The sequence below is a fragment of the Caloenas nicobarica genome, chromosome 24 (assembly GCF_036013445.1).
Source record: "Caloenas nicobarica isolate bCalNic1 chromosome 24, bCalNic1.hap1, whole genome shotgun sequence".
Lineage (NCBI taxonomy): Eukaryota > Metazoa > Chordata > Aves > Columbiformes > Columbidae > Caloenas > Caloenas nicobarica.
This window is the reverse complement of record NC_088268.1, coordinates 4,812,224-4,839,288: the sequence shown is the minus strand read 5'-3', so window position 1 is coordinate 4,839,288 and position 27,065 is coordinate 4,812,224. Positions and strand designations below refer to the sequence as shown.

The window sequence follows — 27,065 nt, the reverse complement described above, 5'->3', positions numbered from 1 at the left end:
AAATAATTGTTGAGAATAAGCAAAAATATTTTCAAAAATAAAACATTTGTCCGAAACCAAGCGTTTACACATTGAAACGTCCGTGCCGGCGCGTACCTCATCTCTCAGCGCGGCCACAGAAGTGCCAGCCAGTCCCTCATGATTTATATCACACGGCATGGAAGGTGACAGGGCACAAAAATGGGGTGAAAAGCGTTAAAAACGGGTGTCCCTGGGGTCAGGAGGAGCCTTTGTTCCCTTGATTTGTGATGGTGACGCCGCTTTCTGCAGATAAATTAATAATGAACTTTGGTCTTGGATGAGCAGAGGAGGAAACGTGAGCAGCTCTTTTCCTTTAAATTGCCTTTTTTGTGTTAATTACACAGCCGAACGGTATTTCCTCCCGGCTTCCACACAAATCCGCTTTATTCCACGTCAAGCAAACCATCCCGTGGAATCCCCAGCTCCGATTCCACTTGCTTCGTTTGGACGGTTGTTTCTGCCTTTGCACAACCCCGAACGGATCAAAGGGCTTTTGTCAAAATAATTAAAAATATAAATGAGGCAGCACAAAAGCGCTGCGACAGGCATCACGTCTGAGATGCAGCCGCTGCAGCAGATAAATTCATCTGGGTTTGTGTCTCACATCCTCTTCAGCCACCCCACGGTCACATGAGGCCGATGCTGCATAAGATAATGGCATTTGCTCCAGGTTCTTACTTTATTTACTATCTTTTTTCCCTATTATCTCAGCACGTGAATTTGGGAGCATTTGGGGAGGGGGAAGCTACGGGATGCGGGTCGTGAGGAGCAATTGTGAGTGGTGGAAAATACAAGGGAGAGTTACCCAGAGCTTGGAACGGGGCAGGTTGGAGAAATTCACGGCTCCAAAATTCTGCAGGAGCCCTGGGAGGGCTTTATCAAATCCAAAGGTGAAAGCAGGAGGAAGAGGTGAAAAATCCCTAAAATTAATCAAAGAGTTGCTAACTGACTAAAAAGATATCAGAGTACAGCTTTGAATGAACCGGGAAAGAAATAGCTCTGGGGTCAGACTGCAAGCAGGACTGGAAATCTCTGTGGTTTAAAAGAAACTTCAAACCTTGACGGCTTTTCAGGCCGTTTCCCCAAACGCAAAGTCCAATCTCCTTCTGTGGGGAATTCCCAACCAGCAGAATCCAACGGGACAGAATTCCGCTCAGAACATAATTCAAAAGATGCGTTTGCACAACTCTTGGGTGTCCCACATTTCTCTTCGGTGAATTGGATTTAACTGCTTTTAAAAATAAAACGCTTCCGAGCCTCTTTTCCTTTCAGGGACTGCAAGAGGAGACACAGAGGATGCCCGAGTCGTGCTCTTAATTCCAGGCAAAAAGGGGAAAATCCAGCTTTTATGGAAATCCTGCTTCTGCTGCAACTCTCCCCCAGTTGAACCAGTTTTTCCAGCACCGACTCGTGCTCCAGCCCAGCACCTCCCAGAGAGAGGGGAAGGTTTGTCTGCAGTACCAGAATGACCATCTGAGAAATGTCAAAAGATTAAATAAAAAAATCAAGCCCCCAAATGAAACCCTGAAGGGCTCGGAAACGGGAACAGATGGTGAAAACGAGGTGCGTTTTTCAACCGAACGCACAGGGGCTGTCGTAGCGACGTTAATGGAAATGTTTGTAGTGGGTAAATAAAGTTTGGCTCTGAAATGAGCGGCTGACGGTCCCTTGCTTTCCAACCGCAGCATCGGGGGCTCTGGGGAAGCTCTGCCAGGGGAAGCAACACTCAGATGATGACAATTTCCACTGGGATTTGCTCCAAGATGTGCCAGAATTTCGCCAACTTCACCAAAACTACAGCGGCTGCAGAGCTGCCCAAATCCACGGGCTCTACCCAAACTCCCCGAGTCCCTTTGGGCTTCGCATGGTACAGTGAAAACAGAGATCGCGTGGAAAGAAGCAGCACGAGGCATTCGCATACGGAGAGAAATAAATAGCTAAAATGAAGCGAAAGTCAAACACGAAATGGAAGAATCCTGCCTCAGTGGGACCCGGAGTAAAACGCCGACCTCCAAAGGACACAGCGCCCGACTCGTATCAGAGGAAGATGAAGTTGAACCAGGCATTGAAAGAAGAAATGCCACAAAAATAAAATAAATAACTTTTTTTTTTCTTCCAATCACCCTTTTTAAAAAGAATAAAACCCAACCCTAAAACATGCCCTAAAATAATGAGTTTAAAACTTCCTAAAACCAAAAGCAACTTATTGTGAATGGGAAGAGGGGCAGAGGAACTCAGACGCTCCCAGAACAACCTTCGTTTCTGTTTGCCCCAGTTTGGGGGCTGCTCCCACACTTACACACACACTTCACTTTATACCCATTAACTCTAATGGGGCCATTAATACTCCTTAATTAAGAATGAGTGTAAGTGTCCACGGGACGAAGGCCGCAGTCGGGAACCCGGCTTGCCAAACAAGCTGCTGGCGCTTGCACTGTCTGTTCAGACTTTGGAGATCCTTGGAAATACTTATTTTCTCTTCAAACACGCCCCGTAAAAATCAGCGTGGCAGGTTTGCAACGAACGGCTCCTTTCTTTCAACCTCTGGAACGCACAGGTCCTGCGTACAAGCTCATCTTTTCGGGATACTATGAAAACTAATTGCCAATTAGAGCAACATCCATGAGATCGTCATCTTCTTCCCCAATTAAAAACTCGGGGCTGGGCCGGGCCGGTCGCTCGGCTGCCAGGATCGCGCTGCTCGTCATGGACAGGGGCTGTTCGGCCGAAATCGGGGACTTGGACCAGCTCTCCGGCTTCATGCCGTGAGATTTCTTCTTGTCTCTGTCTTTATCTCGATCCCGATCTCTGTCCCGGTCTTTGTCTTTCACTTTTTTCTTCTCTTTTTTGTGCTTCTTGTGTTTTTCCGAGCTGTATTCAGGCAAGGGCCTGATGCCGTCGTCGGAGCTGGGGCTGTTCTGGTAGGATTTCTCGGCGATGGAGGAGCCCGACTCGCTCTCGCTGTCAATGTTTTGGGGGGTGTACGCCGGCGATTTGCTGTGGCTAGGAGAGCAGCGTTCGTGTTTGGGGGTGGATCCGCTGATGAGGGGGGACCCGTAGCTTTTGGAAGAAGCCATCTGAGGCCGCAGGCCGTCCCCGCCTCCCTCCCCGGGTTTCTGCAAGGTTACTTTGGCTTTAATGCTGGGGGAACCACCATCGTGTTTGCTGATGATAATTTTGGCCACTCCAGTGCTCCCGACGTTTTTGGAATCTGAAGTCTTCTTGGAAGAGTCGCCAGATCCTCCAGAAACAGACACTTTCGATTTCTCTTTGTCACTCTTCTCACGTTTGCCCTGGAAATCGCCTCCAGACATATTGTGTTTGGAGGACATCGTATGGCTTGAGGAATTGGAACTTGGCCCCATTTGTCCATCCATGGGGTCATCTCCACCAGGCCCACTAGTGACAACCCCATGTTTCAGTTTGTCTATGACCGCAGTCAGAGATGGCTTCTTGTTTCTGCTCGGAGACTTGCCTTTGGAACTTCCATGCTGGTTCTGAGATGAAGACATGGAAGACCCGCTGGACGAAAAGGAAGATGAAGACGCTGTTGAAGAATTCGATGAAGGAGGTGGTTTCTGTGACATCGAGCCAGAGGATCCCATTCCTGAAGACGATTTCATACTTGAGCTTGATCCGGTCCCAGACATATGGGAGCCTCCGGAACCCGAACTGATCGGTGACTTCGCTTTAGATGATGGGGGAGTACTGGGGACAGGTTTCATGGGAGAAGCAAGCTTGTCAGAACCTCCCGAGGGTCTGGAATGAGACGGAGAGATGTTTGGTTTACTCATGGAAGGGTTCATAAGCGATGATGGCTTTCCTTGAGGTTTCATCTTGGCGCTTCCGGAGCCACTGCTGAGGCCGTGCTTGGTGATGGGGGAGGATCCGGACTTCCCCACCGACTGAGCCGAGCTCTTGGACTGACCCGAACTTGAGCCGCCTTGGCCTGAGTAGAGGCTGCTGCTCATCTTTGAGCCAGACGACCCTTCCGATTTGCTGCTTTTCATTTTGCCTGAAGTTGAAGAGGAGGAAGAAGAGGAGGAGGAGGAAGAATGGCTATGATGGCTTTTGCTGCTGGAGGAGGTGACAGAGCCACTGCTCGTATACTGGCCATGTGAAGACGGTTTGCCGACAGTCACTGTTCCTTTCGGGATCTGAATGGTTATTTTTGGAATAGGAGGAGTAGCTACACCAGGAGGAGTCTGAGATCTGCCCGAACTCCCAGGAGATTTGGACCCACCCGTGCTTGCTGGTGGCGTGAAAGGCCTGTTTGATGAGCTGTGAGACGGGGATTTCCCATCTGTCTCCTGCTTTTTCCGCTTTGGAAGTTTCTCTTTACTTTTACCATCGCTGGATGGCGTCCGGCTGCGCTTCCCTGGCTTCCCGTCTATCCCGGGACCTGCCATGTTACCCCCAGAACCGTTCCCCTCCTTTACCCGTTTCTGAGACTTTTCTTTTCCTAAATCCCCTGCATTCAGTAAAGGGCTCTGACCTCCACTGTGATGCTCCATGATGTCAGAGGACCCCAGTGCTTTGCTTGCAGCTGCAATAATACTAAAATCTACTGTATCGGACTGATTGCTCCCTTTAAACTTATTTTCCCCCCCATCAGCCCCCAAGACTTGCACCCCCAAAGTAGTTAGAGCCTGGGATGCATAGCCCTTGAAATCGTCGGTGTCTCCGCTCTGGCTACTCTCATCAAAATACTCCTCCCCAAAGCCACTTTGACTCTGGCTGTTCAGCAAGTCAGGGTTGAAATCTACTCCATCGGGAAAAAAATGGTTTGAAGAGTCGCTGTTGGGGCTCACAGCAGCGTCTGCTATCAGGTCTGCTGGGTCTGTGTAGGGGTTCTCACTATTGTTCGTCTGAAAAACATCGGGGTCAAAGAGGGCACTTTGTGAATGTCCTGAACTAGAAGAGTCTCTTACGGGAGTACCGATGGGCGGACAGTCCTCGGTAGTGGCGGGGAGCTTGGAAGCCTCCTCTGCTATATCCGAAAGGATATCGGTCACATCGGCTCCGATGCTGTCCGAACTGGAGAGTCGAACCATTCTCTGAATACTGGGCTGCGAGTGAGGTATCGGCTGCGGGTACGTGGTGGGAGGAGTGCTGCACTGGCTGGGTGCTGGAGTAATGTGAGGGGTGTCCAGGGCATCTGCAGTAATGTTGACATCAAAAATGGGATTCTGGGAGTCAACATCCATCGAAAAGAGCTCCCTCTGGAAATCATCCTCAGTCTGATGCTTGGGCTTGTCGGCCGGCATACGGGATTTTTTTTTCTTCTGTTTATTCCCCCCAGGGCCCATTTCCATTCTGGGGGAACCAGAGGAAGAGTTCTGCCTTTCGAGGGGGCTGCTCCCATACAGAGTGGAGAAATCCTGAGGGGGATTGTCTTTAAGAAGGTTCATGAGCATGGGGTGGTTCTTGGTGTTGCTCGCTGGTGAGGACACGGGTGGCGGCGTGTGATGGGGAGGGGTGGGACTCGAGCCAATGGTCGAGCCCACGTTCCCCGTGATCTGCAACAAACTAGTGAGGATCGGGTTCTGCGACACTTTGCTGAAGTCCTCCCCATGGCCCATCGAGTCGTGCCTCTCTTTCATGCTTAAGCTCATGTTGAACAAAGTAGTGATGGGCCCCCCGGGAAAAGTGTTTGTCGGGGTAGTGGTACCGCTCATGGGGTTGCTGCCCGTGGTCATGCCATACCCGGGGCTGCTGGCGGGGGGAAGGTTTTTCTTCACCATGTCCTCGACTGTCTCTGCAATGAGGGACAAGGCTGGTGTGTCTGCTTGGATCGTTTCTGCTTTTCTGCGAATTGCTCTCATGGTGACAGGGATGGACATACACCTGCAAGACACAAAACCGAGGGTTTAGCGTGCGTTTTGTTGCCCTTCCGTGATGTTCACTGAAGGCGTTTTAAAAACTTTATCAGACGTAAAGCAAGCTGTGAGGCTCCTAGGCACAAGAGAGCAACAGATCCAGGCACTGGAAATTCCCTGCTGTTCTGTTCTATTTACACTTATCCCGTCACGCTTATCTAGCCAGGAGGCAACCGAGCCTTCACACATTGCCTTGCAATGGCAAAGGGAGAATTAACCATTTCACTCTAATAACTAATAGCTCGCAGGTCATCATCTTGTAGTTAAAGCACCGGATGCAATCTGGGTTGTTACTCTGATGCTGCCGGAAAACCCCTTTGTTTAAGCTTGGCAAACCTCATTCGCTGCAACCCTGTAAAAATCAATGGTAATGCCACATTCTACTCAAGGACGACAAGCCTGTAATGTTCTGAAAGAAAAAAATAGCAATTCTCACTCAAAAAGCCTGTGCTGTGTCCTGTTAACACTGCTGTGTTCTGAATGGCAGCTGGGGTGGAGGCATCTTGATAAAAGGCCTCTGTAAATGACAAACTGCAGGGGAGCTCTGCCGCATTTCACAGCCAGCTACTGGAGAAGGCATAGACACCTCGGACACGCACCCAAAAATAAGTAGCTATGATTCAACATCTGGAATGGAATTTTCTATAGGCCTCCCAGCTTTCCTCTCTTCCAGACAACCACAAAATTCACCCACAGACAGAACAGCTCCAAAACCACCAGGATAAATATGAGACAGTTCATCTGCATCATCTGGAGTGCACGGCAGCACAAAAAAAAATCCAGCTTACCTTTGAACAACTTTGGCAATGAAATCATCTGTACAGATAAGAGCATCGGACAGCCCTTTGTACAGCTTACAGTTCACGTGGGTAGAGTCTTGCACATCCATTACCACTACAAGAAAAGGCATTTGGAAGAGATCAAAATCCTGGTTACGGTAGAAGAAAACCCCATCTTCCTCCCCATAAACACACTTGTGTTTTTCCCGAGTCCACTTACCACACACGAGGGAGTCGTTCACAGGATGCTGAAAGGACACACTGAAACAGGAGTCAGAGAGAGGACAAACTTCAAACTGCAGGATCCCGGGAGAATCTGAAAGACAAGGGAACTGTTCAATTAGGGAACGCGGGAGATGAACCAGCTTAATAACCCCATATAGAAGGAAAAGAAAAGCAGCACAGGCCTAATTTCGTATTATTAAATTACACAGCGCTTCTTATCATCCACACGTTATATTCCACTTGATGCGGTACCCACCTTCTTTTAAAACTGTTCGCTTGACACAGCTGCCAATCAGCGTGTTGTATGCCACCTGATGTCGGATCAAATTGAGGATGAGAGGAACGCGTCCAGGGTGCTGGAAGGCGATTTTACTGATCAGGGTTCCTTGAAGGCTTCTTCCATCTGGGAGAGGAGCATCTTTGTTCAGAAAGTAACAGTGCTGCTGTCCTGGAAGAGCCTGACAAACAATTTCTGCTTTATTTCAACCACTGCTGGGTACAAGGCAATAACAGACATCGAGGAAGGAGAGAGGCGGCGCCAGATCCACGTGATGCCAAACCACCTTCCTGGCTAAACATGACAAACAACGAAGACACTTTCCTTCCAATCTGAACAAGCAAAACACGATTTCAGATCCTCAGAAGCAGTAATGCCGAATGGTTTTCACTGTCCCCACTAAAACGGCTCCATACGGTAGGGCGTCCCTTCCGAGGAAAAGGGGAATCCTCTGCAGTTAATAGATCTGCCATTGACACATTTAAGAACTCTGATTTCTCCCAAAGGGATGCGGTTTGTTCAGCCACATGTTACAGTGTGAACAAGAGGAGGGGACAGAAGCTGGGAGGGCTCAGCCCCGTACCTCTGTTGTCATTCCCAGAGCAACGGATTTTACATTAGCTAATCTTCCTAATTACTGTGGTCGTGTCTGTATCTGAATTCTAATGCTTGGATAGCATAGGTTTTGCCTATGAATAAATGCTGTACCCATTTCCTTTATCCTACTAGAAAGACACCTGAAACAGATGAAAAACCCCAAACTGCTCATCTGCATGGATAACGACCTGGTCGTAACAACATACTTACTGCGTAGAAGCGCATGTTGTGGTTTAAAGGCAGAGGATCAGCCTCCTTGGATAATTCAAACTGGGTGATGAGCTCATACAAGGGTACAAATGTTGGTGGTGTGTCGAACAATGGAATACCTGCGGGAACAAGATGGCACAGAATAATTACGCCCGCGAGCCAGAAAGAGATGGTGAGTTAGAGATGGTGTTACCATCTAGTAAAAGAAACTTCTCCAGGTTTTACTGGAAATAGCACAAAACCTTGAGCAACTTTTCTGGCTGACTTTAAAAAATCAGCAGCAGTTAATGAATGAAAACCGAGAGAGTATCTGTGTGACAGATCTGCAACCCACCTGTGCAGCCCTGAAGCTTCTGAATGAAAGCCCGAGACACCGGAATGGGACGAGGGAATTTCAGGAAGAAACAAGCTGGTAAGTCCACGCTGTTGGCACTGGTGATTGACGAGAAGGACGGAGTTCTGAAATATTGAGTTAATAAAAGATCTTATTAGATACAGGAGATGATTCTGGCTTCTGCTATTAGCACCAGACACCCAATCTACTGTTTGCTCAAATAAAAGCAGATTTTATACCTTCTTAAAAACTAAGACACTCCTCAAGAGCATGGCACACGCCTCAAATATATATTTCTTGTCTTAAAGACAGTAACATAAGTGCTTTAGATAATTCTAGGACATCATGTAGTCATCTCCCCACTCTGACTTCAGCAGCACGTTGAATTTGGATGTAACCGAGGTGGCTGTGAAGGGCCTGGCAGGCGCGTCTTGCACTTACCCTTTGCTGTCAACTGGATGCGAGCCCATAATCAGCGGCGCGATGGGAAGTTTGTACATAGCCATGGTTCCCTCCACTGTTACTGACACGTTCATACCCAAAGATCGAGGAACTGCAGAGGAGGCATGAAAGAACCCCAACAACATAAGCTGACAAAAAAACCAATGCAAGTTTTATGAATTAAATATTGCTAAGTGAAAATATCTTATTTCTTCCACAAGGAACAGCTTTCAGCATTCAAACTAGTGAGGCTACCTAATGCTCTATTTTTCTCTTGCAAAGTAGACCAACTGCATAATTCTTAAAATATATTCCAAATACATTTGCAAGTTTGTAGTATGCTCTTTACAAAACAAAACAACGATTTTGGACAACTTCACCTTCTTCTTTTCCAAGACCAGCCTCAAGCTTAATTGGTGCTTGGTTTTGTCATTTTAGCACGAGACAGATGTCTAGGCACGTGCATAAAAATAATCTTCCAGTAAGATGGCAGACACACAAGTATCCCCACAACAGAATAAATCTCACATTAATGACTAAATTCACCCTAAGGAAAAGGGCTCAGTCTGCAGAGCGTCACCTGGGTAGCAGCCCAGTTCAAACCCAGAATAGCCACCAGGTTCGAGACGGTCGGCTGAGCCAGAATTTACACATGGGCTCATCAAACCTGTGTCCTCTGTAAATACATTTATGATTTTCCCGCGTTACAGGTGACGGCAGAGGGGAGCTAAACTGTGGGAATCCTGCTTCCTTCTCTCCTTCCAGCAGCAGACCCCACTAGCTTCTAAAGCTGACCTACCATTATTCTCATGCAAAATAACAGGGGCTCCAGTGCCATCTTCAAATAAATCATAGGGCGAGACGTAATACTTGAGATTCATCAGGAGACCTGTGGGAGAGCAGCTTTTGAACAAGCATCCTGACGATACAAGCGAACCCCATCATCATTAACCCCTGTAACCTCACAAGGTTCACCCCATAAGAGCACACACTGGGCAGAGCTGCTACTGCACCATCACTGAGTCGTTCTCTGCTGTTAGAGACACAGACGTGGCCGCCCCCCATAAAATTACCGTCTGTGGCTTTGTAAAGAGAAGCTGGCCTTCTGGATCATGTGCGACTTACAAATACTCAGCCACCTTCTCCCTCTTTCATTTGATTTGCATGTTCCATTACTGTCATCAGCTTATGTGAAGCTACCATCCATAAAGGGGACTCTGAAAAAAGTAATTTTAATTTTTTTTTTTTAAGTGTTAATTAAAGATACCTCCACTCCTGGGGGTGAGATAGCCAACACTGCCATGAAGGATCTTGTCAAGGGGGTTTGCGTTGGTGGCTTGCCTGCAAAAGAGGCAATCACAGGTCTGTAACGAGGCAGAGTCAAACCTGACGCCAAAATTCATGGGCTGATGGCAGATTTTAGCTCAATATACACACTTCTTGGTCACACAGAGGGAACGACCTTAAACTTCACAGTTATAGGCAAAACAAAAGCTACTTTACTCTACAGTATGGGTGGTTTATCCACCGAATCTACAGCAGTGAAAGATGGCCAAATGTGTCTCGATTTCTCACTGTAAAACACGTTACCAATAATCCCTCCAGTTATCAACTCTTTACCTTCCTGACTTTCTTTCGATTGAATTCTGTAGTTAAAAAGGAATTGCTCAGAAAGCTCCAAGCAATGTGTGTGTGTGTGTGTATATATATATATATAATTCCCCTGCTAGCACAGGTCTTCTATAGCCTCAGCATTGTACTTCTCAGCTATTATGTCAGACGATGTGACATTTCCTGGATATACAATACTTGGCATGATCAGAATCAGCCAACACGATGCAGAATTAGTACGTAAAAATAAACCACCAACAAAAACCAACCACCACATAGAGGTCCTTACCAATACATCCCTGCCATTTTTGAGAGGTCCAGCTCCAAGGACTGCAGAGCTAAATACATTTTAGTTTTAAGTTTGCTGGGAAAAAAAAACCAACACAAAACAAAATAAGAAAAATTGAAAGGAACCGTTCAATGAAACCCAACTCCCAGACCCGCTGGCTGACAAGCTGCAGCACTTGCCAACACACTGAGTATTTAGAAATTACAACTTTTCACTCTGCATCCCCACTTCCCGTGAAATCCTCCCCACCCGCTGTGTGCACACGCAAGCCACGGTGACGAAGTCAGCAGGATCACACGCAATGAAAATTGAAGCACAGAACTAAAGGCTTCTAGATTTCTTTAATTTGATATATGTGGATGCGGATCACACGCAATGAAAATTGAAGCACAGAACTAAAGGCTTCTAGATTTCTTTAATTTGATATATGTGGATGCATATAAATGTATTTAAGACTTACTTGTCTCCTGGTAACTTATACAGGTTCACAAGTCCCCTTAGATGCTTAGAAAATTCATCAAAATTTTTCTCTCTGAAAAAAAGAGGGAGAAAAAGTTAAGATGTATTCAAATTCATAACAAATAAGGCTTTGGTTCTAAAAGTTATATTAATACAAACACTAAGTCACCGAAGAAAAGACTTTTGCTATATGAAAGCCACAAAATGTGTTCTTTAAATGATCCGGCTTCAATGATTCTGATGAATGTTGTGCTGTGGCTTCCAAGATGCCATACACAGGAGTCAGAACCAGAAATACCTGAACCAAAGCCAGAAAATCCCCTGGAGAAGCAGAGAGACTTTTTGGGGAAGGAACAGTTAGGAAGCATTTGGAGTTTCCTGACATAAAATATTATCAGGTTAATACTGCAAAGAAAATCCTGTCAGAAAACACAACAAACAGCTCTTGCTGCTCACCTCAGATGTTGTACCAATTCCGGACAACTCTGAAAAGGAAAGAAAATACAATGATATCAATGTTGAATGCAGATATTTCAGTCTTTGTGCAGCACAGCAACTGTAAAATATTAGAAGAGTAAAATTTCTGAGCATCAGCTTTTCTTGAGAGGCAACACAATGCCCACAACTACACACGGCTACGGTTCTAGTTCTGCTCATCAGACCCCCGTCAGGACAAATTCAAGCAATACTATTTCCTCTTAAATGACCGATTTGAAATAAACTTTTAAAATTGTGAAGGCTTAGGTTGAAAACCTATGATCTTATACAGAGACATTAAAAATGGTTTGTTTCCAGAAGAGTGGCTGGGCCAATGTAAATAGCAAGTTTAAATCTCATACATGTGCCATGAGCAATTTTCTTTCTGCATTCCACATTTTAGTACTCTCCATTCACAGATCCAAGTTTTAGAAGATTAATTTCCCTATCCTTCCTCTAGAAATAATATTCTTTCTCAAATACTGTTGTCAGTTATAAAACCACTTGAAGAAAACGGAAGATCAGTAAAATGGTCCTTACACATGTACCCTACGTCAATTATTCACCCAGGAAAACGCGCTGCTCCACAGAGGATTTTACTTTCCATTAGAACAAGCGGTTCCAAACTCACCAAGGTGTTACCCCCCGTTCGTCAGTCACACGTACCACAGGGTTTTCTCCGTGATGAGCCACCTTCACGTCGCACAGCAGCCCGGTGGGATCTAACTGCACTTCCACATAGAACATATCTGAGGTGATGTAACATTCAGTGCCGTTGGCACTAAGGTGAGATCCAAGGCTTACGTACAAAACAAAACGAAAATTGCTATGAGGTGCACACAAAAAACCCAGTCAAACCAGCAGAGAGATTACGATGTGTACGGATAAACGGGAAAAGCCATAAAATAAAGAAGACCTACCCGTTTTGTCTGGCTATGGATTCCAAGCGATCTGTCATGGCAGGCAGAGAAGATACTAGATGGAGAGAGCAAAAAACAAGGCTCAGTGAAATGATTCCACATTTCCCCAGCAATAAGACATCAGCATTAAAACCAATCTCAACTAGATACTCTCTCCCATATCTGCTGACACCTTCACGTGTGCAACTACCTACATTAGCTGTACTCAAAGTAACAGGCAGAACAATTTGCATAGAGAAAAACAAATGTTCTCAGAACTGCGAAGAGAGAACGGGTTTTATTCCGCATGGGGAATCGAATTTACAGTAAAACTAACACAGGCAATTTTGACTGGCACTGAGATAAGTGTCCTATGCAAGCGTGAGCACACATGCAGTAGGAACACAGCGAAATGACCTGGCAACAATCTCGCTTCCTTTCATGAGTTGGAGTACTTCCATCGCGTAGCGGCATTAAGCAGTTTGCAAAGTGCATGCACAGAATGTACGAACCTTTTAAGGCCTTCTGCAAAGTCTCCAAACAGCTCACCAGATGTTGGTGCCCTCCAGAGTTCATCACAACTCGCTTTTCCTTAGTCGGAAAAAAAAAAGAAAAACATCCTTTTTGTGAATCACTCAGAGGGAGTTATTGCAACTTTTGATCAGTCAAGTGAGGTTTATTTAGGTAATTAAAAGCAGATCAGATTTCATTCCAAAACTGCGTCCTCATTGTGATTCCTGCAGGAGAACAGAATCCATTTTGGAAGCAGGTAACAAAGGCAGGCCTGGAATTGATTTATTTTATTTTAAGCAACTTGCTCATCTGGAAGAACAGACTGTAGCAACTTTTTAATAGGTAGAAGCTAAGACTTATAAAAGAGATAACACAGAAATAACAAGAGAGACTAACTTTTAACACCACAATATACACAGAAGCCTTTGATGTTGCTCTCCTCTGTCTCCTCCTCTCCCCCCATCCAGAGACTAATATTTCAAACCCGCATTTGACTAAGCCAACATTGAGTTTTGAATATCACTGAACAGGGAGCAAACTGCTTTATAAAACACAACATCCTGAGACAGCAAGTGGCAGAACGGTTTGGGCTTCTCAAACCACACGTTTGACCCTTTTCCTGGCATGGAGCTGAGAGCTGCCCCATGTCAAATAGGCTGCAGAGGGGGAGGTGGTAATTAGGGAAGGCAAAGGCAGAACAAACAAACAAACCAATGACAAAAGAGACTTCAGAAACCCCCGTGCTCAGACCCCAACAATTCTCACCATGACTTGACGGACTAACTTCATGGTTTCTGTCCACGGTCTGTTCTGGTTGTACTTTGCGTGAAGTCTTTCTAAGAGGGTACTCATCTTATTCAGCTTTTCTGTTTCTGTAAGTCAGGGGAATATTCAGAAGAAAGAACGATATGGTTCATTTTTCCCTTTCTATCTAGTCAGACACATTCATAAAGACAATCCAGGTTTCAGGAACGCTATAATTGTCTTTTATTTTTTTTTTCTAAGAGACAGTTTTTTCTACACTTTATTTCTCAAAAAATCCCAGCGGATATCACTGCCAAAATAAACCCTCCCACTGGCACGAGTGGGTCCAAGGCAAACAGATGTCTATGACATTTTAACTGCCACAGCGTGCAACCCTGTAAACCTTCACCTGCAACATGTCAAGGTTTGTTTTCATTATTGATGCACAGACAGATCACAGACCTAATGCTCACCCTATCAAATCCAAGCGTATGAAATTAATAAAGGTTTGCTAGGCATTTTCAGACACTTTATATCTCACAGCTACATTAAAATCACAGAATGTTGGGACTAGAAGGGACCTCTGGGGATCCCCTGGCCCGAGCCCCCTGCCCAAGCAGGGCCACCCCCAGCAGCTCTCCAGGGCCGTGTCCTGACATGTCCCTACGGCTTCTCAACTCTCCAGGGACAGAACCTCCGCCTCTCGGGCACCCTCAAAAAGAAAAAGTGTTTCCTGACGCCCAAGTGGAGCCTCCTGCCTCTTAGTTTGTGCCCATGGGTCACACCTGGAATGAACGGGGCTCCCTCTACGGATTTATGCACCTCGATAGATGGAAGAAACTGTTGTCCCTGGGGGTGGTGAGAGCCTGGCCCAGGTTCCCAGAGAGGTGGTGGGTGAACCATCCCTGGAGACATCCCAGGCCAGGCTGGACGGGGCTCTGAGCAACCTGAGCTGGTGCAGATGTCCCTGCTCATGGCAGGGGGGGCACTGGGGGGGCTGGGAAGGGCCCTCCAACCCAAACTGTTCTGTGATTTTATGATAAGATCCCATGAAGCCCAGTAACAAGGTCAGTTCTGCCAGATCTCAGCAACGTTCGAGCCTCACGAGAATATTCGCTTTTATTTTCGTTCACAAGCGGAACCAGCAGCACGAACACCGGAGCCACCGGCCGCGGGACCCCCACCCTCCCCGGGCCGCAGCCCCGCTGCCGCTTTCCAGAGACTCCTCAGCCCGACACGGAGCCGCTCGGTGCCCGGGAGCCGCCGGGGCCGCCCGTCTCCTCACAGAGCTGGCGGGAAGCGGCAGCGCCCGCCGCGCCCCTCTGCCGGCACTCACCCTCGGCGCTGCCCGGCGCCGCCTTCATGCCGCGGCCGTGGACGGGCGGCCCGCGCTGGGGGCCGCAGCACCGGCGTCGCGTCGGGCCGGGAGCGGGGGGAGGATGAGCCGCGGCCGGGCCGCTGCGCTCCGGCCTCACACCGCGGCGCCCGCCGCCATCGCTCCGGCCGCGGCTCCCGCCCTCTCGCGAGACTCGGCGCCTCTCGCGAGAGGGCGGGCACACACACGCGCGCGCGCGCGCGCCGCAGGCCCCGTCCCCCCGCAGGCCCCGCCCCCTCGGCCTCCTTCAGCCGCGGAGCGGTCACCGGCGGCGACCCAGGCCCAGCGCTCCGGGGAGCGCTGCTCCACCGGGGCGGGCCGAGCCGAGCCGAGCCAGCGACCAGCGGACAGCCCTCGAAGCTCGACTCGGAGGAGAGCGGCGGGACCGGCAACACCGGGATCAGCTTGGCGGCGCTGAGGGGCGCCTGTCCGCCGGCGGCGCCTCCATAAAGATTTGTTGCGGGGCGTTGCGGGGGGCGCCGGGGCCGGCGCTGTCCCCGCCTGGCGCCCCAATAAAGTTTCACTGGGAAGCCGGGGGAGCGCGTCATCGGGCGGCGCACGCGCGCGGAGGCGGCCCCGGCTCTCGCGAGAAGAGGAGAGAGGCTGCGCGCGCGCGCACACCCCCTCCCCGCAACCGGAGGTCTCGCGGGATCGGCGGGGCGGCAGCTCTCGCGAGAGGAGAGCGGGTCTCGCGAGAGTTGGCGGGTGCTCTCCCCCCCGTCCCCCCCGGTGGACGCGGAGCCGTTTCGCTTTGGGAAGTGAGCGGGGGGCGGCGGGGCCGGGCCGGGGGGCGGCGGCCGCTGGGGCTGCTGGCTGAGGGACCCGCGCGGGGCCCGGCGCTGAGGTGCTGGGGAGCGATCGCGGGCCCAGGCCCCGCCTTCCCGGGGCGCCTCCGCGGCGGCGCTGCCCTCCGGGCCTGGGCCCCTCGGATGAGGCGGTGAGGCTGGTGCCCTTCCCCCTTCCCTCCCCGGTTCTTCCCCCGCTCCTTCCGCCCTCCCCGGCGCGCTCCCTGCCCCGTTCCCCATGTAGGAGGGGGTGCTGGCGGCAGGGAGGGCTCAGGCCGGGGTGAATGGTGCAAGGAGCGGGCGCTGAGGAAGTTTGAAGTTTGAGGGGGGGGGGCTTTGGAGGAATTATTTTCCCCCCCACCTCCCCTCTCTCGAGCACAGTGGAGGAGGAATGCCAAACCCAGAGAGACATGGGGGCAAGAAGGACGGGGGCGGCGGGGGGTCCTCGCAGCACGCGCCTGGCAGCGGGAGCTCGAACAGCAAGGAGAGGCACCGACCGGGCTCCCGGCACAAGCGCCACAAGTCCAGGCACTCCAAGGAGTCGCCGCTGGCAGCCCAGGAGACGGCGGCACCCTTGGGCGCAGTGATCAAGCCGCTGGTGGAGTACGACGACATCAGTTCGGATTCGGATACCTTCTCGGATGATGTGGCTCTCAAGCTGGACAGGAGGGAGAATGAGGAGAGGAAAGCGGACAGGAGCGAGAGGGTGCAGAAGCACCGGCACCACCAGCACAAGCGCATTCGGGAGCTGATGAAGAGCAAACAGGCGGAAAAAGAGAGGAAGTTAGAAAAGAGCTTGGAGGCATCTAGCAGGTCCGGGTCCACCAAGGAGAGGATATCGGGATCCTCCAAGAGACTCCTTGAAAGTGAGGAGCACCCCAAGTCGCTGTCTTCAAAGAGCAGCAACAAGGAGTCCCGGTCGGCCAAGGCGCACAAGGAGAAATCCAGGAAGGATCGGGAGCTCAAGTCCAGCCACAAAGAGCGCAGTAAAAGCCATCGGAAAAGGGACGCTCCAAAAAGTTACAAAACGATTGACAGCCCGAAGCGGAAGTCCAGGAGCCCCCACAGAAAATGGTCTGACAGCCCTAAATTGGACGACAGCCCCTCAGGAGCCTCCTACATCCAGGAGTATGACCTCAGCCCTCCCCGCTCTCACACCTCCAGTAATTACGATCCCTACAGGAAGAGCCCCGGCGGCTCCTCGCGCCGCCCATCCATCAGCCCACCCTACAAGGAGCCAGTGGCCTACCAGTCCAACACGCGCTCACCCAGCCCGTACAGCCGGCGCCAAAGGTCCATCAGCCCCTACAACCGGAGACGCTCCTCCAGCTACGAGCGAGGCAGTGGGTCGTACAGCGGGAGGTCGCCCAGCCCTTACAGCCGCCGGCGCTCCAGCAGCCCTTTCGCTGCAAAACGCTCCGTGAGCCGGAGCCCCATTGCCAGGTGGGTGCTCTCTGTGTCATCTGGGGGGGGTTGGGGTGTCTCAGGGCAGGGGTTAAACCCCTACCTCGTCTTGGCGGCCTTGCTTGGCTGCAGATATGCGTGGAATCGCTTGGGTCAAATTTGAGGCGCTTCCCTTTTAAAATGGTGCTCGACGCTTTGGAAAACATCTCCCTGGCTGGCGGTTCGCAGCGTCCATGTTGGCTGTCAGCGGAGAGGCCTCAGGCTGAACTAGCTCCTGGGATTAAATTACACCCACCTCTGGAGGTGGCCCGGGCTCCTGGGGAGGGTTGTGCTCTGAAGGGGGACGGGGCCGTCCAGCTCCTGCTGCGGGATCTCACATGCTTCCCTGGGGAAAAGTTCAGCCAGGGAGAATGTTTTCACCTATTTCTGTAAGTTTGTGTCTGTTTACTATGTGTGGAAACTCGGTCGCACTCAACACAAGCCACCCTCCTGAAAAGCTTATTTTGCTCTTTCTGAACTGACCTGTCTCCTCTCTCTCCTTGGACTAGAGGTGACCACAGGTAAACTCCATCTTTCCAGCCTAAACTTTATTTTCTCAGTACTAGAGTTTCTTGCTTCTGTTCTGAAACTGGGACGTTCTGGAAAGACAAGTAGGAACCAGCTGTATTTTGGCTTAACTGTAATTTTCTCTTTTTTTTTTCCTTCAGTCAGTAACCTTGTTACAGAAGGAAACTATTTGAAGGTAGTGCTAATTCTGTGTTTTACTTCAGATGTTCATTACTCATCCTGTTATATGCACAAATGCATAATCTAATGTAGATTCTTTCTTTTCTAGCTTCAGCATGTGTTAAGTGAGTTTCCAGTTGTCACCATGGGTGCTGTGAAGCTTTGGTTGTAGCTCCATGGCAATTAAGATGTGACCTGGAATGTGATGGCTATAGAAATGCTGCGTGGTGTGGTCAGCAGTTCCCAAAGTACTTCTGGAATTCGGCCTTTGTTACTGGAGCTCTTCTCTTAACTTCAGGAATCGTATCTTCCGTGGTGGTCCTGAAGTAATTAATGCTGTTGTCCCTGCTGTGAGAGGTGTAGTGGTTTTAGCACCCTGGAAGCTGTTGTGTAAAATCTACCCTGCTGAGATGTTGCACACTGAAAATTTCCTTCAGGCTGTTTCTCCTCTGTCCTGTTTTCTCTGTGTACACCTGAGAGGCTCTGAGGAGCAGTCCTTGATGTCTTTCTCCCATCCTCAATCCTCCTTGCCCTGCTAATATGTGTTATTCGCTAATACTTTTGGAAGAGTAAGGATACAGTAGTAGAAAGTGTATGTATACTTCATGGTCTAACTGTGTGTTACGGCACCTGTTAAATGTCCGTGCTCAGCCCTAACCGGGGAGAACCCATGTGGTAAATAGAGGCATTTTTTCCCCCAGGTTACTCCACTTCCCAGAGAACCTGAAGTTTACTCTTTCTGTAAATGGCCAGTTGCTTCTAACTGGAGAAATCAAGCGGTTGTATTTTCTTGATGTTAATTATGGGAGCAACTTTGAAGCACTTTGTGCTGCTTCCCTCAACTTACATACCTGTGTAAGAAACTATTTAAGGGCATCTTTGACTTGCTGACAAAATGCTGGACCCCAAACCAAAATAGATTCCAAAGGTTACTGACTGTTTATGCTCAGCCTGTACTGATTTTTTTTTTTTTTTTTTTCTGAATCTCTGACTTCAGTTGATAACCTACTACTCTTCTCTCTTTTCTGGGCAGATAACTTACTGTGAAATATCTTTTAAAGCAGAACAAAACCCACGGATTACGCCTCCAGAAAACATCCGCCTGAAGTCATTCTAGTAAAGGGCCAGAGGGAATTTAATGCGTTTTCCATATATTAGGCAAATTGTAAGTTGTAATTCATCTGTTGGTTTTGCTTCGCTGAGCTCACAGCCCATCCAGTGTGAGTTCACGGTCAAAGGGCTGCTCTGGAAGCCACTGGTGACGGCGGTTTGGGCCTCACCTGTGGGGCAGGTGGGCTGAGTTTCCCCACAGCCTCAGCAGATCAGCTGTGGTGGATCCGCTGCAGATGAGGCTGGAAGCAGAGACAGCTGATTCCGCACCTGAGAAGCGGGGAGCGACTGTGTGGTTTCTGTGGTGGGCTCCTGCAGAGGGGCAGGAAGAGTTTGGGAGAAAAAAAAAATAACTGGCACACTCAGGCGGTGGCTTAAATCCTTCAGCGGAGGTAACGCAGGCTTTTCTGGGACACTGAATTATGCCCGCTGACTGACAACGTGGGTTTTATTTTTAATGCATTCTGTGTTTTCTTTCATCTCCACGTCCCAAATACGGCGTTAGGAAAGTGAATCAATGTGCTGCGCTGATTGGCAAAAATACAGAATGTTTGTGTTTCAAATGGCCGTGCAAGACAACTGGCTTTCAATTTGGGAGGAAATGAGGATGATTTGGTCAGCAGGGAACATAACAGATGTGGTTTGCCATTCCTGGTAGCAACTGAAACTAGAAGCAGGAATTCCCAAGTCCTTTGGCTTGCAGGAGGTGTGTCGTGCTCTGTACCAAGTGCAGCACGTGCTGGAGTCGCGGCCGCTGTCATGCAGATCCTCCCCACAGCGAAAGGTCGTCAGGCATTTGTTAGAAACGTCGGCTTTCTGTTTGAGCAATTAGAGTGTGGGGCCTGTGGTCAGACTTCCCAGTTACTGGTTTGCACTTTATTCTGTTGTGGCTTGGAGCAGGTAAAACATTTTAATGTCTGAAGATGTTCTAGGAGTTCGTGTAGCAGATAATATGGAAGTATTTAGATGTGAAACTCCTTCCTCCAGTGTTACCTTTCCCTTGTTTGTGTCTGTGCATGTCTTTGGTGGCTGCGTTTCTAATGTAGCACTATGAAAAATAAGGTAAAATTGCACTTTTGGAGGAGTTTGCTTTATATCGGATCCGCTGAGCGCTCTTGTTGAGAATGTTGCTCTGCAACCAGTTGAATTGGAATAACTGGTGGGGGGTAATTATGGGAGACAGGGCGCAGGAAACAGAGTATCTTAATCTCTCCTGAAAGAATTGTAATGGGGAATGCCAACCCCAAAACTATTTGTGGCTGCAATAAGCTGCATCCTACAGGATTTATTAGGAACAGTGTGTTGGAAGAGGAAGATAGTTGAGTGGCTTCAGATGACACAATTTTTTTCTCCTTCTTGTTGTGTGTTTATTTTGCAAGCCTAAAGGTAAGGGCTACCTACAGCCTTGGTGTTCTCTGACCACTGTTAGCATGAGGTTTGGGGTTGTACGTACGAACCCATCGGTGTCCACCACGTGTACGGTGAACTAAGCAAAATCATGGTTCCTCCTGAAGTGTGGGAAACAGTTTGGTCTTCTCGGTTGTTTTGACGTGGACACTGGAAGTACCAGTTTCCAGTTCCATGTTATTTTCTATCTTGTTTGCACATCAGTCTCCGGTGAGCTCGTGGTTACGGTGTGTTCCCTGATGGTGTGAGGTGTTTCCTGCCTTGCTTGTTGCTTGGATCACAACACAGATTTTCAGTGTCTTTTTTTTTTCCTGTGTATATACCTAATTTAGAGCCCACTGTAGATGAAGACTGAGACCCTCTGGACATACCTCAGAGTTAAAACCAGGAGTTTTTATCTTTCTTTTTTTTTTTTCCTTCTCCTGAATCACAATATGCAAATTTGAGTTCTGATGATAGTAAAAGAACCAGGGGGAGAAATTAGCTTGAAGTGAGCTGTTTCCTGAGGCGGCGTTCCCGTGAGGGCACTCATATTTTATCCGTTGTTTCCTTTAAAGTTGTACATAATTACTGTGAAAGATCCATAAACTGCCAGCTTGTCCTTTCAACTGAAGTCTCCTGTTCAGTGCATATACATGTGATCTCGTCTTTACCTTGGGGCTTGTCCCATCTTGATCTTTCGTTTCTGTTTTGACAGCACGGTTGTGGCAGTGGTGCTGACATTGGAAGGCTGGCTGGTGACCTCGAGCTTGTGCTGCTTTAGTCAATAAAACTCCTTTCAATAGCTTTAGTCTCTCCTGGCAGGTGTTACGGACTCTCTGAACTTAGTTGGCAAATAATAGACTTGACTTATTTTCAAAGGGAGCTGTTGATGTTGGTGAGTAGCTCAGAGGCTGAGAGATGCTTCATTTCATTTATCTCCTCCCCGCTCTCTCCGCAGGAAATCTGTGAAGTCCCGGAGCCGAAGTCCTGGCTATTCAAGACACTCATCATCTCACAGTAAAAAGCAGAGGTCAGGCTCGCGCAGTCGCCATTCCAGTATATCCCCGACGAGGCTGCCGCTCAACTCCAGCCTGGGCGCGGAGCTCAGCAGGAAGAAAAAGGAACGAGCGGCGGCAGCGGCAGCTGCAGCCAAGGTGGATGGAAAGGAGGCAAAGGGCTCACCTGTTTTCCTGTCCCGCAAGGAGAACAGCTTAGCTGACCTCAAGGAGTCTGGAACGGAACCTAAAAAGGTCATCAAAACTGTTAAATCTGAAAAATCGTCTTCAGATACGGAATTAGTTAATTTACTGTATACGAATGCAGAGACTAAAGCCCCTGCAGAGACAACAAAACCCAAGGCAGAGGAGAACTCTGAGAGGAAACATCCTGTTCCAGTTAGAGAATCCAAACAGCCGGGAACAAAAGACTTGAAGCCTGTGGCGGTGGTAGAGGACCTCCTGTCTCCAAAAGAGCCGGACACAGCAGAGAAGGAGATTCCACCCCCGCTACCCTCAATAAAATCGCCTCCTCCACCTCTGCCGACAACCACGCCGCCGCCTCCAACTCCGCCGCTGCCGCCTTTGCCTCCATCACCCGCTGTCCCGCCTTTGCCGCCGTCCCAGCTGCCCCCCGTTCAGGTCCCTACTTCAGCCCCAACGTCTTTGCCACCCTCTTCCCACCCAAGGACGTCTACTTTATCCTCTCAGGTGAACTCTCAGTCCTCTGTCCAAGTCGCTACAAAAACACAAGTGTCTGTGACGGCTGCTATCCCGCACCTGAAAACGTCAACGTTGCCTCCGCTTCCGCTCCCCCCTATTTTAGTTGGGGAAGATGACTTGGATAGGTAAGGTCATGCCAGAGCACCCTGTTTGCGTTTAAAAGCGAAACGTTGAAATAAACAGATTCTTTCGGTTAGTTTGACAGTTGCTAGAGTGCCCTGAAGACTGTGCCGCTGGTATAAATGTGTTATTGCACGGCCATGCCTGGGTTTGGCCCTGGCAGGTTTATGTGGAGAGTTTTGTGGTCCCATGCAGGTAGGTCCATCTTATCTGGGTGACAGAGAGGGGTTTGGCTGCTGGTTTCATCCTGGTTAGTGAAGGTTTCACATGGCTCTTTGTTTGTATTTATTACAGCAATGAAACATGGATCTGGAATTGTGCACCCCTTTGCAGCCCGTGCACAGGCTGATTTTGAAATTACTTTTTTGTTTAATTCCTCTAAAACTTAAGTAACAGGAAAGAGTAACAGTTCCAATGCAAGGACACAGACCAGAGCTATTTCTGTTCCAAATTCATCAAACATGAGGCCATGCCCACGTGTACGAAATGGCATTGGTTTAGCTTAAGTATTGTCTTAATTACTGAATAATTAGTACAATACTTATAGCTGAAGAAGTAGGTATTTGTTTGAAAATGAGAGAGTGAAACTGCACCTACTTCAGCTTTCTGTTCCCCGTCATTTCTGATAAAACACACAGACTGAATTCTGTCATCGTAGCTCTCGCTGGTCTGGGTCTCAGCTGCTTGTGATCTTGGCTTCTAATGTGAACGTGCCTGAAAAAAAACTTCCTGTGGACTTTTTCTTTTTGTGGAGGGGAAGAGAGGAATGGATCAGAATATCCGAAGTGGAGATAGAGAAGAAAAACATTTTTTTTCCCTGTCGTAGCTGTTAGTGTGCTGTAGTGCTGTTAACATAAGGTCATCACTGATGTGTTGTTTTTTTTTCCTACTTGATCTGCTTAGCTTGTAGTTCCATAACAACTTCTGTGTCTTTCCAACCATGGCTAAAGTTGTATTGGGTACCTCATTGGTTAGTAAAGCATGTTTTTTAATGAATAGTGTGTTGCACAATAGTTATGACTTGATAGAATTACCCTGTGCTTTAAGTGAACACAATATGTTACATATTCTGATATATTTGGTTGATTTTCATGGTTTATCCAGGTATTGATGTACATTAGGGTAATGTCACTGTGATCAACACAAAAATGAGGCTTGTGCATGTTCATCTTGCCCTTCCCAAGCTGTGTAATGTTGTTCAGCAAATATCTATTTAGTTCGGATGTATCCGTGATGAGCAGCAGCCTTTAACAGTTTGCAGACTTTTCCCATCTCAAATGCCGCTCTAAGCAAGATTCTGCTGCCATGTTCCTTTATTTCCAAACACAGAAATTGTGCTGCAAACACTGTATTTTATTTTTTAGTCACTCACACCTAGAACTCTTTTTTTTTACCACTCAGGTGTGGCTTAGTTTTATAAGTGTGTTTTATCTCTGCCATCACCATGAACTTAGGAGTGTGGGTGACAACACAGTGGGTTGCTAAGCTTAGTACCTGGATTTCCAGTGACTTTTTCCCAATAAACGGATGGGAAATCCCGCTTCGTTCTGCTGGGTCTAGTGGCAATTGCACATGGCACTGACTGTATGGAAACTTAATCAACTGCCTTCATATTTATGAACTAAACTGTTTTTTAGATAGACTTTTGTTTTCATGTGCTGACTGGGAGAACACTGCAGCTCTGACACCGTGGGGAGCATAGGATTTGGAAACGCACTCTGAAGTGTCCGAGTACAAAACACACCTCGTTCCGTCGGAGGCTTTTTAACCTTTCCTGACAGTTGCTGAGCTCTCGAGACTGACGTCTGTCACGTTTTCAGCCTTCCCAGGGTCGCCTCACCTGGCAGGAGGAGGCGAAAAGATGGTCAGGAGCAAGTGGTACAAACTTTGTACGTGTCCGGTGTTGTGCTCAGAAGTCACACAGCTCGTGTAGGTTCCTGGGAATGTCTGGTCAGCTGTTCCCAGTGCTAATATCCTTGAAAACACAGACCTGACTGATCGCATTCCTCCTGGTTTAGGGGAGGGGAAGAAGGGAAGGAGTTTCTAGGAGTCTTTGTTAGGCTGTTGGCTTTGGCACTTCTTAATTTTGATGCTTGGGCAGCTCTGAAGGGTCTTTGGCTTTCTCGCTCTGAAAGAAATGCCTGGTGAAATATCCAGATGTTCTGGGGGTAACTGAAGTTACTGTATCCACCTCGTAGCACTAGTGGTGACCTGCAAATCGATTAACTGAGCAGCTGTAGGTAACTAAGCCGGGGTAACTGTGTGTCAGCAAGAAAATGGAAACTATTTGGTGAAAGGGAGAGAAGGGATGTCCGGGAAGGATGGCTGAACACACACCTTTCCAGAGGAGGTGGCTTTTGATGTGAGTCTGGAAAAAGGCTGAATCTTTTTGGCAGGGTCAAAGGGCTCAAGCTTAGCATATACTATTAGACATTTAAATCCTATCAGGAACAAATCAATTGCCAATTAGAAGTGGACTGAACAGAGTCAGATCAACAACTGCTTTTTTGTTACAGTTTGTTCCATCTGTAAGAACTGGACGCTAGTGTTTCAAATACTCATATGAAAGCTGTAAAAAAGCAAAACCTTGTTAATTTGCTCCATTGAAACCAAGTCTCTTACCTCCTACGTGTGGGTACAGGTCTGACTCTCTAGATCCCACTTAGAAGAACCTCTTCGGCGGCTTAACGTGGATTCTGCCTTGGTGAAATGACCTGGCTGGATATTATTCTGCGCACTAAGGATTTTCAGTTAGAGGGGGTGAAATTCAGCCCATGCAGCTCTCTCACTTCTGGTATTTCTGGGATATTTACTGTATTAGTACTTTCCTCCAGAGGTCTAGGCTGGCGTGACTTGCGATTAGGCGACTTCTTAGTGGGAAAAGCTTGTTCCCCCATCTTTTACAGAAAGTGTCAGAGCTCAGTGCCACAATAATATCCTCCTTCATCTTCCTCCTTTCTTAACTATATTTCACCAGAGATTTTTGTGCAGATTAGGTAGCGTCTAATAAAAAAAATCAGGAAAATGACCTACTTCCACCAGTTCATTTATGCGGAGTTCACTTTGAAGCGTCAGCCACGGTGATGCTGACAAACAGCAAAGCTCCTGCTGGCTGCCCTAAAAATGAACTGTGGATGGTTGGTTGGAGCTCTTAATGTTTTTCTTTTCCTGGTGAAGTGGAGGTTTGCGTGGAAAATCCGTGACTGTTCAGACCTAGGGGTTCTCCCTGCTGCATATGTGAGAAAATAAGTTCTGCTTATGAGACTCTTTAAACCAAACTGCGGATGCTATTGGTGATTTGATATGAAAAAGAAGTCAACTTTTGGTTTCTCAGCCGTTTTCACAAGTTAGAGCTACAGTTCAGTCTTTGGAACATTATAAGTTACTTATGTAGAGAGATTTAATTCTGGGTTCGTATTTCTGGTGGTCCTTAACAAGTCATGCGTTTAATTTCTTTATGATAAATGGACCAAATAGAGGAAGTAAGGGGTGGAAAGTGGCTGATAACCTGAACCGTCTTACAGGAAACTCTCCAACTACTGATTTGGGCAAATTTAGCAAGTTCTAATTGCAGCGAGCTGTGTGTTTATTTGAAGACTGTGTTCAAATCTAATGCTTTTCTCTCCTGTTGTATTATTATAAAATTTAAGGCTGCTTTGTTATTTACTCGGCTGTGCTAATTTTGGCACGTGGGTTCCTAACTTTACGTTCTCGATGTCCTACATTAAGTTGCTGTTTGTTTGTCTGTCACTGGGCTGTGAAGTCTGACTTTTGTGTTGTATTAACTTTTCGGAGTTTAGTCCAAAAGAGATTCTTCCTCCAAAACCTGTGAAGAAAGACAGAGAGCAGAGACCACGACACTTACTCACGGACCTCCCGCTCCCCCCAGAGCTCCCTGGCGGGGACCCGTCTCCTCCCGACTCCCCGGAACCAAAGGCAGCCACACCACCTCAGCAACCCTTCAAAAAGAGACCAAAGTAAGGCTGGATTTCTTCTCTCTCTTTTTTTTTTTTTGGCTTTTTTTGAGCTGTTAGCTTTTCTGTTTCTTCACACAGATGTCAGTTTAGGTTTCCAAAGCTTTAAGTCTTAGTCTCTATATTATGGGGATGGTGCTGTTGAAATCACAGTCATTTTGGGAATTAAATCTGTCAGCTGCTTTTTCAGCAGCCCCCCCACCATTTATTGGATGGGGAGAACACTTAACATGCACTTAAATCTTTAGCCAGACTTAGTTCAGTTGTATTTAAATTCTTTTGTCCCCGGGCTTGTCTTTATTGAAGGAAGTGAAATATGGAGAAAACAAGATCCTATTTCTGTTTTTTTTTTCGTTATGGTATATTAACTGTTTCCTGTGGGTTGTTTCATATTTGGACCGCTCACAGTTGAAGGCCACTTGCCTCATCCATTTGAGAATGAGCAGTGTTTTTAGGGCACAGCTTAACACGGTGGAAGGGGCGTTTGTTTGCGGGGTGGCGGGTGAGTAGGAGTGCTCAGGTGTCCAACAGTCCCTTCCCTCTTCCAGAATCTGTTGTCCTCGCTATGGGGAAAGGAGACAGACGGAAAGCGACTGGGGGAAGCGTTGCGTGGACAAGTTTGATATCATCGGGATTATCGGAGAAGGGACGTACGGGCAGGTGTACAAAGCCAAGGACAAGGATACAGGTGAGGCTGGCTTCCGATCGT

At 48.0% G+C, this 27,065-nt stretch overlaps 2 protein-coding genes across 5 annotated transcripts in view; one reads left to right on the top strand and one right to left on the bottom strand.

Moving 5' to 3' along the window:
- Positions 1–375: 375 nt before the first annotated feature.
- Positions 376–15,717, bottom strand: MED1 (mediator complex subunit 1). 2 transcript variants are annotated; one of them, XM_065651324.1, is made up of 17 exons: positions 15,092–15,717; positions 13,777–13,883; positions 13,011–13,089; positions 12,520–12,574; positions 12,266–12,398; positions 11,579–11,607; positions 11,124–11,195; positions 10,664–10,738; positions 10,031–10,104; positions 9,563–9,652; positions 8,764–8,875; positions 8,323–8,447; positions 7,989–8,107; positions 7,161–7,362; positions 6,900–6,995; positions 6,689–6,794; positions 376–5,868 (listed from the first exon to the last, which is right to left on the bottom strand). In XM_065651324.1, exons 1-17 carry the CDS (start codon positions 15,117–15,119, stop codon positions 2,619–2,621), a joined length of 4,752 nt encoding a protein of 1,583 aa, XP_065507396.1. In that variant the 5' UTR covers positions 15,120–15,717; the 3' UTR covers positions 376–2,618. The 2 variants fall into 2 exon arrangements, with proteins under 2 accessions (XP_065507396.1, XP_065507398.1); XM_065651326.1 differs by lacking the exons at positions 13,011–13,089; positions 13,777–13,883; positions 15,092–15,717 and having other exon boundaries at positions 12,266–12,348; positions 12,520–12,558.
- Positions 15,600–27,065, top strand: part of CDK12 (cyclin dependent kinase 12) — a 25,133-nt gene continuing 13,667 nt past the window's right edge. For all 3 annotated transcript variants that reach the window (XM_065651328.1, XM_065651327.1, XM_065651329.1), the window contains exons 1-4: positions 15,600–17,358; positions 21,503–22,387; positions 26,183–26,359; positions 26,905–27,044. In XM_065651328.1, coding sequence (XP_065507400.1) covers positions 16,307–17,358; positions 21,503–22,387; positions 26,183–26,359; positions 26,905–27,044 — 2,254 coding nt within the window. In that variant the 5' untranslated portion in view covers positions 15,600–16,306. The remainder of the gene's footprint in view (positions 17,359–21,502; positions 22,388–26,182; positions 26,360–26,904; positions 27,045–27,065) is intronic.